The sequence below is a fragment of the Phyllostomus discolor genome, chromosome 11 (genome assembly GCF_004126475.2).
Source record: "Phyllostomus discolor isolate MPI-MPIP mPhyDis1 chromosome 11, mPhyDis1.pri.v3, whole genome shotgun sequence".
NCBI classification, from domain to species: Eukaryota; Metazoa; Chordata; class Mammalia; order Chiroptera; family Phyllostomidae; genus Phyllostomus; species Phyllostomus discolor.
In genome coordinates, this window is record NC_040913.2 from 78,481,784 (window position 1) to 78,495,164 (window position 13,381).

Below are 13,381 nucleotides of genomic sequence, written 5' to 3' on the forward strand. Positions count from 1 at the left end.
TGCAGAAATGACTGCTAGGCTATGGTTTTGGTCCCCCCCACCCCCTCCACCTTTTCCCAATAAGCAACCAAGAGCCCTTCTTAGTCCTCAGGGTTCATATTACCTAGTCATCCGTGGTAGGAACCTGCATCTGTGCTGTGATCAGTTACTAACGGTGTAAGTTACCAATGGAATTTAGAGATGGGGATAAACACGATTCCAGAGGAGTTGGCTAATTGAATACATGAGGATGTGCGAATAATAAGAAGCATGCTATACATACAGTCCCTTGGTTATCGCTATTTGTAATAGCTAAAATGGTCAGATCTTGATGTCAGACCAAGTTCAGATTTGGGTCAATCTGAGCATCAGCTACTAGCCTCAATGCTGCTCACAAAGGGAAAAAACTATGCCAGACCCACAGACAGTACCTCTAAGGCCTCTGGTTACCAACAAGGTAGTCAATGTGAGGGGCAGGGCCGAAAGTTCCATGCTTCTGATCATGGCTCGGACCTTCTGGGGCTCAGCCCCCATCTGGGAGTCCTCCAGGAGCCCACTCAGAGTTGCCTCTTTAGAACAGAAGATGTTCCTAGTGCTCTTACATGTAGGAATTTATAAAGGTTTTAGGAGCTCTGTGTCAGGAACTGGGGGCAGAAATACATATTTTTTTCCTATTATCTCATAGGATGAATTTAGAATATTCTGTTGTCCCCAGCTGTATAAACACGTATTCATTTTCAAGAGACGTCTGTTTAATTAATAACATGAAAGACTTCCATGGTATGTGTATTAGTCAGTGTTCTCCAGAGAAATGGTGATACAGAGAGAGACAGAGCGATGGATGAATAGATAGATATGGATATAGACATACATATTGGGGCTGGCAAGTCTGAAATTTGTAGAATTAGATCCACCAGCTAGAAATTCAGAGAAGAAGAGTTGATGTTGCCGTCTTAAGTCCAAGATCTGCAGGCAGGAAACTCAGACGGGGTTTCCATGTTACAATATTGAGGCAGAATTGCTTCTTCTTTGGGAAACGTGTCTTTGCTCTGATGGCCTTCAACTGATCTGATGAGGCCCACCCACTGTTTTAGTCTTCTGGTTTAAATGTTAGTCTTATTTTAACATTGTTTGCCCAAACAACTGGACAGCATAGCCTAACTGAGCTGACACAAAATTAACCATCACAGCATGTTTATATAAAGGACCATTTTATCAACACTGGGTACAGTGCCTAGGGCCTATAAACTTTTCAGAGACCTACAAAATGATCGAGACCCGAAAATAAAATGTACCAGTTTCAAAATACAAAAAGTACAAGTAGGAATTAACAAACTTTTATTTTAGTGACAAAAAGCATAACTTTTTTTCCTAACAAATCAACTGCAACTCAATTCTTCTGTACCAAGCAATTATATTTAATGGGGAAGGTGGTTGCATTTTAATATGTTTGATATGATGTGAGCTTACTGATTGCTTAGGGAGTCCTCTACTCCACCTTAATTTTCTACTGTTTGTCTAGGTCTTTACGCCATCTGTGACCTGGAATAAACTATCCATCTGTTTGGAAACATCCTTCCAGAGCCAACTGAAAAGCATTTCCGTTTCTCTTGCTTTTGAAAAATCCCCTGTCTCTACTGACAATTGCTTCTTTACTTATCCGAGACAGCAGACTCATGACATCTCTAGTTCTTTAACAAAAGTATTTGTTGCCATTTCTGTCTCCCTGGAAAACTGAGAGCTGAGGTACTTGAGGGCAGGGGCCACACCTTATTCATCCCCCTGTTTCTACTGTTCAGCACCGGTCTCCCACAAAGACATGGTCCTTGCCCAGAAGATGCTTTTGTACTGGGCGGTACTCCCCCCATCCTTTATTTGAGGCTGCGCGCTCTTGCAACGGGTCCTTGGAGATGAAAAATGGCCAGTCGTAGACAGTGCTGTAAGGTGCTGGGCTCAGAAATGGACTCCACTAGCCAAGAGATGGCCCGTTGTTCTTGTCTTGCCTCTAGGCATGTCTCCTGTATTTCTGGCTTGCCCCAAAGAGAAGCTTCTTTTTAAGTGTTTCCTCTCCACACTTTTGCTTCCTTAAAACCTTTTCACTTCAACAAGTACTTATTGGGTACATGGTATGTGCATGGCACTGTTCTATGTGCTGAGGATACAACAATAAAAAAAATAAAAGCCCTTTCCTTGCAGAGCTCACATTTGAAGCAGGGGACAGGCGATGAGCTAAGCGAGAAATAGGTTTATAAGGAGGGGTGACAGATTCTATGGGGAAAAAAGTAGCATGAGGAGGACAGTGGGGGTTGGGAGGAGGCAGGCCTCTTCCTACTCTTTGAAAACCCACCTCCCGTCCTCATGTTCATGTTCTCGTCTCCCCTCCCTGCAGTCCACAACTGGGAAGTAAGATTTTTCTTTGACTTGGAGAAGAAAATATGACAGTCAGATGGCTGGAAAGACAAATACTGTGGTATGTAAACTAAACAAAACCAGAACTTCTGAAAGCAATGTTTTCAGTACAGGTCATTATTAAGTGATATACCCGCACATGCGTTTTGGTTTCTATAGTGCATTCGCTTTATCAGAAAGCTAACGTTTGTGCTGCTATCGCCAGTGCTTTTGTTTGCCTTCTGCTCGCCTAGGCCTTGCTGACCCTTATAAAAGATCACAGGGTACCTGGCGGAGGATTCTGCTGCAGGAAGGCGTCAGCTAAGGACTCTGGAAAGGACAGGATCTTTTGTTCCAGTTCACAATGGCTTGGCCTCAGCTGTTTTTCCTCCATCCTGTCTCACTTTATCAAGGGGCTGCCTTTCCTTTCGCACTTCTGTTTAATTATCTCTGCAACGTGGATTCACTGTCCATTCCTGCCAGGTAGGTTTGTTGGCTAATTTTGTTCTTACATCTCTGAATGCTAGCAGGTCAGAAAGCACAGACTGGAGTGCAGATGTGAAGATTAAACACTGGTGGTTTTTAAGTTATCGCTGCCACTGATTATGATTACTGGATCATAGAAATGGGCATCGTGTCTGTATTGACTCAGCCAAAGTTTGATAGGTTCACGTTAGATGGGAAAGTATGAAAAGAAATTGGGAGAGGTAGATGTTGAGGTGGTACAAGAATGTCCCAGATGGACGCATCTGTACACCAATGCTATGCCAAATATGTTCTTGAACAATCCTAATCTCATGGAACACTGTCATTTTCAATAAAATTAAATGTTATTAAATATATAGAACTGTGATTTTAAAAATGCCTATGATTTTTTTTTACAGAAATGAAATAAGTCAAAGCAAATTTTGTTAGATTAGCTATATCTCAGTCTGGGGTTCAAGAATTATTGTCATTAGAGAATTTATAAGTTGAGTGAAATGATTTCCTTATAGCTAACAAACTCAATACAGTAGAGACAGTTTCTTTCTTTTTTTTTTTTCAAGATCTTATTTTTTAGAGAGAGCAGAAGGGAGGGAGAAAGAGAGGGAGGGAAACATTGATGTGTGAGAGAAACTGGGGATCTGGCCTGCAACCCAGGCATGTGCCCTGACTGGGACTCGAACCTGCAACCTTTTGGCCTGAGTTCAGCCCACTATAAGCCACAGCAGCCAAGGTATACAGTTTCTACTTTTAAAAAAGTTTAGTGGAATACCCTTTTGTAAAGTGAAAATCCATTGCCAAAGGGCTACCTCTTAAACACTTAATTTGGAAATTAGGGTTTCACATATGGGGGTGTTTCTAAGTAAGATCTAGCTGTATGATAACTGGTTGATGGCCCCTATCTTCATTTAGGAGATGGGGAGGCGGTTGTAAAAAAAGCTTTCTGCTGAGAAAGAATCACAAACAATAAAGCAAAACAAGTGCAAGATCAGGGTAAATTCCCATAGGATTCAGGTCGCTGGCCGTGGAGTCAGCCTGCTGGGTCCTGGTGCCTCACTTTGTGAGTGTACTTGTTTGTGTGAATATACTCTCTCAAGTTCATCTGTAAGTGGAAATAACAATACCTATCTTATGGGGTTATTATAAGGATTAAATAAAAAAACATTTCCTATAAAGTAATTATTAGCACATTGCCTAGAATGAAATAAACACTGAAAAAAATCATGCATCCTGCATTGGACATATATGGACGGTGAACATGTATTATAGACAGTGAAAATGAACATGTACGTGCTCACTGTTTACAGATCCCCAGGGCAGTGGCCTCTGGGTAGAGCATTGTCAGGCTTCCACGCCTGTGCGCAAGGAGTAGGTGTTCCCCTTGTTTCCCAGGGGCAGGCATATGAGGGCTTGGACGAGTGTTACCTGGGGTGGCTGAGCCCAGCGTAGGCGCAGAGAAGCACAGGAATGGCCCAGGGCCTGTGTAGCAGAGTTCACACGGAAGCAGCTGCCAGTCTCCCTCAAGAGAGAAACCCTCACCCGGGCACTCCCATCGCCAGGCCACGCCGCCGTGGTGTACACCACGTGACTCAGAGAAAACACAGTCCTCTTTGACTCCGTTTTCCTGTCCCCAACTAGTCAGTCCGTGTTTTGCACCTTTTCTGAACTCTTCATTCAGATGTATTAATTTGGCACGAATTACAAACAAACGAGCCTCCTTATACTGCGAAATCTCCCAGGCCTCTGTGGATGCTCTGGGCATCTCCCGGCCTCAGAGGGAGGCCTGCTCCACAAACCCCTTCATTGATGTGGGTATTTACAGCGTCAAAAGCCACCAACTCGTGATGCCTTCAAGTTGCTGTAGAGAGGATTAAGGACAGATATAAAGATTTTCTAACTGAGTTTTCAAACACTTATCAAAGGAGGGCATTGAGTCGTTTTTGTCCTCTCGGACACGGTCCAAGGCAATGCAACCCTGTGAAAAGGGCAGAGGTTCATCTTTTATTTTTTGGACTTTAAATACTTTTTATTTCTCAATTGCAGTTGACATACACCAGTATATTAGTTTCAGGTGCACAACCCAGTGATTAGACATTGATATAACTCACTAAGTTAGAGCCCCAGTAAATCTAGTACCCCTCTGACCGACACCATCCAGAGTTATCACAAAATCATTGGCCACATTCCCTGCACTGTGCTTTGCCTCCCTGTGACTGTTCTGTAACTACCAGTTGGGACTTCTCCATGAGATGACGTCTAGAGAGATTTCCTAGATCCTCAATGCCACACCGCTAGATTTGGAGAGGTTCCTAGTGGGGAACCTTCCGGACCTGGGACCTGTCACCCACGGGATTGTTAAGGGCAGGGGTCGTTCCTACTTGAATGGTGAAGGTCAAAAAGAGGTTCCCGGGGACACTAAGGCAGGAATCATGATTTGTCTCTTGAGGTAATGGTTCACAAATTGACGCTGGCTCTTTCTGCCCTGGTTCTTGCCTGCAGAAGAACAAGAGGAAGATTGGGGAGTGATAAGAGTAAGACTTCCTTAGGTGTTCCTTGAGGCCTGCTTCAATCGGGCTACCCAGAGTGACATCTGAAGCCACGCTGGTGTCGCACGGCTCTAAGTCAGCCTGGCGGGTTGTGCTTTTCGTTTCAGGCACCTCTTTCTCCTGGCTGGCGGAGGCGTCCTGGCCTGGGCTGCCATGGGTTCCTTTGCCGTGCTCCTCTTCATCCCCGCTCTGTGCGCCGGGGTTCTGATCTGCTCCCTCGGCCCGCGGGACGTGCACAGGTGCGCTTTCTCCTTTCAGATGAGCTGGCAGACGCTGTGTCACCTGGGTCTGCACTACACTGAGTATTACCTGCAGGAACCTCCTTCTGCGAGGTAAAGCAGTCCGTCCGTTGGGTTGTACTGAGCCGACCAAGGGTTTGTGTGAGCCCTGGTGAGAACTGGGAATTGAGTGTGAATCTGAATTCTTCCACATTCGAGCAGTGTGACCTAGAGCAAGTCGTTTAACCTCTCCTGGCCTCTGTTTCTTTTTCTGGAAAAAAAAAAAAAGGTCTGTGTGCTTGTGGGGGTGGGGATATAACAATACCTATCTTGCAAGACTCTGATGTTAGAGATAGTGAATTAAATGTAATTATATGACTGCTAACTACCACGTGCTACCTACAAAGCACAGTCTGGCACTTAGCTGTAATTATCACTGTGCCAGAGAAGGGGGTTGACCCAGGAGTCGCAGGGCCCTCAGATGAGAGGCTTGCTTGGCGGTGATGAAGCACAGCTTGTGGACCTTGTGTGGGTGGTTTAAACAAACACACAGCCAGCAGCCTGCCCTCTCCTTTAGCAGGATAGGGAAGGTACAGATCTGGTGTAAACCTTTGCTGCCTTCCCGTGGCACCTGCTGTGCAAGAAAGAGTTGTACTGTCACTGAACTTGGCTGTTCCATCCTCCCAGAAGGAAGAATGTCACCCAGTCCAGGAAAGAAAACCCGGGCACTAATGACAGCCTAGGGAAGTGTTTTCATGAATCAGTGGCATCGCCCAGATTGAGGGACATGCGTCTCTGCTATCTTGAGGCCTATGGTTCAGGCTCCCTCTGTCATCACAATCGAACTGGGTCTGTGGTCACTCAGAGAAGTGGGGCTTGGACCTGTTGAGGTGGGTCACCTCTCTGACTCCAGCCTGCCACTGCTTCACTCACTTTCCCATCCCTACTACACCTAGAATCCTTTGCTCCTATTTCACCAAAGCTTTAGCGTTTGCTTTTTTCAAGAAAAGGCAAGATGGCAGCTAGGTCGGGAGGGGAGTACTGATGGGGATGTGATGCGTTAGGGTTTCAGTAGGAGGAACAAGGTGAGCAGGGTCTGGCTGCAGAGGAGGAAGGCTGAGCCAGAGCTGAAGGGGGAAGATGTACTAGTTTGCTCTGCCGTAACAAAGTACCACAGGCCAGGTGGCTTAACCAACAGAAATTTATTTCCCCTGGAGGCTGGAAGTCCACGGCCGAGGTGTTGGTAGGTTCAGCTTTTTCTGAGGCGTCTCTCCTTGACTTGTAGATGGCCATCTTCTCCCTGTTTTTCATGTGGTCCTCCCCCAATGTGTGTCTGTGTCCTAGTCCCCTCTTCTTATAAGGACACCAGTTGTATTGGATTAGGGCCCATCCTAGTGACCTCATTTTAACTTACCTCTTTAACACCCTTTCTCCAAATAGTCACGTTCTGAAGTACCAGGGGTTAGGACTTCAACATGTAAAATTGTAGGGGACACATGCAACCCTTAACAGGAGGTGAGTGAGCAGGGATTGGTGGCATTTGGAGGCTATTTTGCATACTGTTAGGATAAGTCAAATGAAAAGGTCAGTTGTCCTTAAATTCCCAGACACACAGATAGAAACAGCTGTGATTGGAAAGCATGCTATTTTCTCTCCAGAGGAGAGAGCTCCTAATGGTAGAGTGTGTCACTGTAATTTTCATTTTCTCCACCATGATTTTGCCAGTGAGATCTTCTCTACTTTATGGTGGTGAAGCAAGGACAGTCAGGTGACTGGTTAAGGGCACACCTCACATTGCTAAGGACTCAGTGCACACCCTGATGCTCTGGCCTGATTTACTGTCCCTCGGCATGAATCCCTGACAAAAGTCAGGGACTGGTTCATTTTCAAAATCCCCAACTGCCTATAATCTCTTCACTACTAAGCTTTTGTTTTTTCTATAGCAAATTTCTCCCAGGTCCCCGACCCTAATCTTTATAAGCTAAGTCCATTAGAAATATTATTATCAATATTTTCCCACAGTATTCCTTGTCATCCTTTTGTTCTCCTCTTTGGCTAATGATTAATTTTCCCATTTATCTTTTGGTCCTGCCTGGGGTAGCCTGGGGTTCTGAATTAACCCGGGAGTCTTTGTGGGGGCATTCCGGGCCATGTGAGATAGGTCTTAGTTGTTCAGAACCTTCCATTTGCTGTGAGGGCATGTGTGAGGGGCTGGAATGGGATAAAATAAATATGGAATGTTTTTTACATTGAAAGAAACCCATCTCTTTCAGGTTCTGCATCACTCTGTCTTCCCTCATGCTCTTGACCCAGAGGGTCACGTCCCTCTCCCTGGACATTCGTGAGGGGAAAGTGAAGGCAGCGTCTGGAGGCGTGGGAAGCAGCAGCTCTTGGTCTGAGCGTCTGCGTGAGGCGCTGCCCTATTTCAGCTACTTGCTCTTTTTTCCTGCTCTCCTCGGAGGCCCTCTGTGTTCTTTCCAGAGATTTCAGACTCGTGTTCAAGGGTCCAGCTCTTCGTGTCCCAGGCACTCTTTCGGGGCTCTGACCTGGAGGGGTCTGCAGATTCTGGGACTAGAGTGCCTAACGGAGGCCATGAGGGGCGTGGTGAGTGCGGGAGCAGGACTGGCCGACTGCCGTGGGCTCCAGTGCGTCTATGTCATGTGGGTCACAGCGAGCCTCTTCAGACTCACCTACTACTCCCACTGGCTCCTGGATGACTCCCTCCTCCGCGCAGCGGGCTTCGCACCCGCGTTTGGCGAGAGCCCTGGCGAGGAGGGATACGTCCCTGATGCGGACATGTGGACACTGGAAACAACCCACAGGATATCCCTGTTCACGAGAAAGTGGAACCAAAGCACAGCTCGGTGGCTCCGACGCCTCGTATTCCAGCAAGTCAGGGCCTGGCCGCTGCTGCAGACGTTCGCCTTCTCCGCCTGGTGGCACGGCCTCCACCCGGGGCAGGTGTTCGGTTTCCTGTGCTGGGCGCTGATGGTGGAAGCCGACTACCTGATTCACTCCTTCGCCAGTGTGTTCGTTAGGTCCTGGCCGACGCGTCTGCTCTACAGAACTCTGACCTGGGCCCACACCCAGCTCCTCATCGCATATGTAACGCTGGCCATGGAGGTCAGGAGCCTCTCCTCGCTCTGGTTGCTGTGTAATTCTTGCAACAGCGTCTTTCCCGTGGTCTACTGTGTTTTGCTTTTTCTATTGGCGAAGAGAAAGCATAAGTCTGACTGACATTTCCCCCCAGCCTTCACCTTATACATCCATGAGACAGAATTTAGAAAGTGCCAGATGGGGTGTTGATGATGCAGATACTTGAACTTTTTCTTAATAAAAGTTGTTTTATTTTAAGTACTGGATGAAGGTACCAGATGTCTTGCTATAGAAATTTGTGTGTCTACTTTGACAAGCTATGATCCTGGTACTGAGGGTCCACAAAAGAGAAAGACGTGATTTTTTTCCCTTAGGGTTTACCGTGTTGGTGTGGAAGCAAAGTTAAAGTAAAGCAATACATACAAACCTAAGGTGCTATGAACACACAGACACCCACAAATTGTCCGAGGGGCCCGCCTGATCCTGGAATGTGAGTCTAGGAAGACGACAAAGCAATTCCTAAATCACATTATATTGGTTTATTACATGAACTAGAGTTCTTGTTCTGGCCTGTGTCTTGGCCCAAGCAGGTTAGTATTTTGACAAATCACATTTATCTTCTACAAATGCAAGGGAGGGGTCAGCAGCCTCGGTCCTACGGGCAGCAGCCCTGGACAAATGAACTGGATCCTGTGGGCCAAGTAAGTACTAGAGCTAAGCGAATGGTGGAAAGAGCCCCCAGTGGGCACCCACCTCCTGACCCCTGGCTTCCCACCTTTTATCAGCCAAATTACTCTGAAGGAACCTGTATGGAGCCCTCAGCAGTCCTCAACCAGCTGTTTGGAAGTATTGTGTGAGATTCTGGTGATTAAGAAATCTCTGAAAATGGGGTAAGCCATGATAACTGAAAAGCTCCGAAAATATTTAAGAGAAAGCTGCAAAATTTGCCTTCCTAAGAGGACCAAGGCACTGTAGATACCATCCGTGTCCTGAAATGACATTCCCTGGTAAATGTTCCATGAAAACTTCAGGTCATCTCTTGGCCTATCACTTTGGAGAAGCCAGGCTCACAGGGCAGCCCTGTCCGCCTGATGCACAGGCAGCCACTCACCTGTGCGGGCCTTCCTCTGTTGGCAGTGGCCACGACCAAGAGGCAGCCATGGCCCTAAACAGATCACCCAGACTTAGCAACCCACATCTCTAACAGGGACAATCTGATCGTGGTGTTTTTTTTTCCCTACCCATGTTGTTTTTATAAAGCAGGCACTGGGACAGTTCACTGATACACATCCAACCTATTGACTCGCCAGTCCTTGTTCAATTCCATGAGAACACAGAAAAGGAGGCTCAGATGGAGAATTTAAGGAGTTTGTTCTGGCAGATATTAGGTCTTTCCACCTAGGAAGGTGACAAGAAAGCCTACTTTAAAATCTGCCCAAAGTATGCTACTTAGCCCATGTGCCTGACCTGCTGGAAGCAGTGAGCTGTCTCTCTGGTCACCTCAGAGGGCCCGGCAGCCAGTCTGTGAGCCTGGGTGAAAAGCAAGGGGACCAGGTTGATGGGGAGACAGGTTCTGTGGGTGTGAGAAAACAGAATAGGGCCACTCCACAGTGACCAATAGATTCTGGGCTTTGTCACAGCCAGTTGCTATAAAAGTATAAATGGCAATCATTAGTAATTATCTTGATTAAAATGCTGAGTACTAGACTGCAGATTCGTCACTTCCAACAGACTGTGTATGTTTGTAACGTAGCAGATGGTGCAGAAACTTGCTTCTCTATTGTTTCAGGGTTTGACAGTAAGAGGTGGAGGGGTAGTGATTATAATCTATGAGAACTTTCTCAACTTTGCCTATTTCCAAAGCATCTAAAAAGAAATGGTCTAGTAAAATGGGTATTACTACATTAGTATGATTACTAATCACTGTTGGTGCTGAGGTCAGCAAGGCTGCCCTGTGGTGAGGTGGCCAGAACACTAATCTCGGAGGCAGAGGGTCTGCGTTAGCTCTCCCCCCACCCCGCCCCGCCCCAGTGCTGACCGCCTGTGACCCCAGCCGTTCCCTCTGCAGGCCCAAGTTCACTAGTGTGCCCAAACAAGCGGGTAAAATGTCCTTTACGTTTAAACCTGAAGGCATCATGACTGTGTAAACTGCTCTGTCAATTTTTCAACACAGGAAAAGGTAAAGCATCTTTCTCCCAACCTGCATCTCTTTATCCAGGAAGAAAAAAAATCTGCTTGACTGCTTGAGGTTCTTTATAAAGAACTAGTATATTCTAGTTCTTACACTATTTCCCACCATATAAAAAGAACAAAGGGATATTTTTGTGGCTCATTAAAAAAACTGAGAGAAAATGTATTTAACACTAACAAAACCTTTAACTTCTCTCTTCTGAATAATAGTTTTAATTTCTCAGTCTGTATTTGGCAACTAATAATTATTGAATACTAATAATTTTAATCTGCTTTGGGCCTCAAGTCCTGGAACAAAAGAATAGCTAGATATGCCAGATTATCTCTAAGGAAGTATCTTCCTCTCACTTGGTTTTTTAGAAACACCTGTTGAGCTACATCAGTTGAGAGTTACATATTTCTGTATTTCTTCCTTGCAGGGAATTTGTAACACAGGAGTTTCCTTGGTTTAGTTGCATGGCCAATCTGAGTATGTTAAATCAAGTGACTTAGATGAATCCACTACTGTGAAGACATACGGGTGGTGTTTCCTGGCATCCTCAACTTACTGATGGAATATTTTCTACAACGTTGTTTCTAGGTTGTTTGAAACTTAAATTGCATTTTCCTAGAGAAAGAACATCTGACTCCCACTGGGTGACACTCATTGTAATGATCTGAAGTCAAGGTCATGTTTAGGATAGGAGGAAAGAACAGATAATTTCCTCCCCATTTCTTAAATTATAACCAAACCTAAGCACATTTGATTTTTTAAGTGGTTCCTATTTATATAGCTCTGTAAATGTGTGGATTTTGTTTAGATCTTGATTCAAATAACCCAACCCTAAAAGGACCATTTGTAGGGGAATTTGAACATTAACTGGATATTATAGCATTATTTTTAATATTTTCAGGTGTAACAATATTGTATTTGCTTAAAAGGGTCATGTTTTAGAAATACCCAGAAATGAAATGTCTTAGATTTGCATTAAAGTAATCTGAGGTATGGCAAATAGGGGGCACGCAGATGGAACAGGCAGGACACATGTTTCAAGTTATTGAAGCTGAATGATGGCACATGGGAGTTCACTATATTCTGCTTTTAGGTTAAATTTGAAAATCTGCATAAAAAGAAGTATGCAAAAGACTGCTGGGTACGTGTGACAGAGGGAAATTAAGGAAATTCTCTTCCCCAATTATCTTATGAAAAGAATAAAAACTGTAAAAATCACTGTTATAAGGATCCTCTAAGATAAGCCCCAACAATCCCTCTTCTCTTCTTGGTACTCCCATTCTCCCACATTCAAACAAGGTTGGTTTGTGTGACAAATAATCACAAGACAGAGGTGATGGTATGCCATCTCTAAGGTTACCATATTTTGCCACGTATAATGCGCACTCATGTTTTTGTGCATATTATACAAGGGACTGTTTTACCCATGAATAACATGCATCCTTATTTTCCCCTCAAAAACTTGGGCAAAAAAGTGCACATTATACATAGTAAAATACGGTAGTTTACGAAAGACAATGCAGTTTACCTGCTGATCTTTGCAACTTCACCTTTTGGCATCTTCTTCACTGCAGCCCAGCTATGCACCGCTGACCTAGTTTCTAGCTCCCTAAGCCAGTTCGGTTCCTGGGCTTTTGAGATTGCAGTTTCCTCCATCCAGAATGTTTGTTCTCAGACCTAGTTACGGCTGCTCCTTCACATCACTCGTGTCTCTGCTCAAAAGACACCTCCCCAGGAAGAACCACCTCGTCATTCCCTTCTCCTCACCCTGCTTTGTTTGCTTCACATCACTTTTCACAAATCGGCATCACAATTTTTACCTAAAGTTAAATCAGTTAAAGTCCTGGATAGTTTCCTAAACAGGAACAAGACATGGAAACCACCCGAACACGCTTTGTGCTTCAGGTCTGCGAGAATATGCTAGTATATGACATCAGAAAACCTGCAACTCCGAGGGACAGAGTAAACTGGGTCTGAGACCTGTACAGTAAAAACTACAACACATCTGCTGAGAAAAATTAAAGGCCAAAATAGAGAGCTATAATGTGCTCAGTTGAAACGTTCAATGTTCACTAAAGATGGACACCACAATATATTCCTTTCCACACGCTTTTTAACAAAATATTGACACTTTTCCCATTGAGTGGGTCTATGGCTGTTTCCCTTGAACCTGGGTGGGGGGTGGTAACTTTTTGACTAGCTTGACCACTAGCTGAGAGCCCACAGAAGTGATGCCATGTGCTCCCAGTGTATGTGTGTTATTAAACTGCCACATGCCTGTGACTAGTTTTCTTGGGACATCTGCTCTTAAGAGTCCGGCCATCTGTTGTGAGGAAGCCAAATTTCCAAGGTGAGTCAGAGGGTCAGAGAGAGAAGAGGAGCAGAGGCCCCTGACCCCCATCCTGGCTGAGCTCCCAGTCAACAGCCAACACTGGTTTGCCAGCCACGTAAGGAACCCATCTTGGGAGACGACCCACCAGTCCCCAGTG

General features: G+C 45.3%; 1 protein-coding gene across 1 annotated transcript; it reads left to right on the top strand.

Annotated features, from left to right (window-relative positions):
- Positions 1–2,596: 2,596 nt before the first annotated feature.
- Positions 2,597–8,960, top strand: MBOAT4 (membrane bound O-acyltransferase domain containing 4). Its single transcript, XM_028527081.2, has 3 exons — positions 2,597–2,850; positions 5,504–5,728; positions 7,888–8,960. The coding sequence occupies exons 1-3, from the start codon at positions 2,732–2,734 to the stop codon at positions 8,849–8,851; spliced, it is 1,308 nt and encodes a 435-aa protein (XP_028382882.1). The 5' UTR covers positions 2,597–2,731; the 3' UTR covers positions 8,852–8,960.
- The last annotated feature ends 4,421 nt before the right edge of the window (positions 8,961–13,381 follow it).

What these genes read in the sequence shown, in the direction of transcription:
- MBOAT4 (XM_028527081.2), top strand. Translation starts at nt 2,732, where the DNA reads ATGGCTTGGCCTCAGCTGTTTTTCCTCCATCCTGTCTCACTTTATCAA. An exon ending in TCACTGTCCATTCCTGCCAG is followed by an intron (nt 2,851 to 5,503) that starts GTAGGTTTGTTG and finishes TTTTCGTTTCAG; the next exon opens with GCACCTCTTTCTCCTGGCTG. An exon ending in CAGGAACCTCCTTCTGCGAG is followed by an intron (nt 5,729 to 7,887) that starts GTAAAGCAGTCC and finishes CATCTCTTTCAG; the next exon opens with GTTCTGCATCACTCTGTCTT.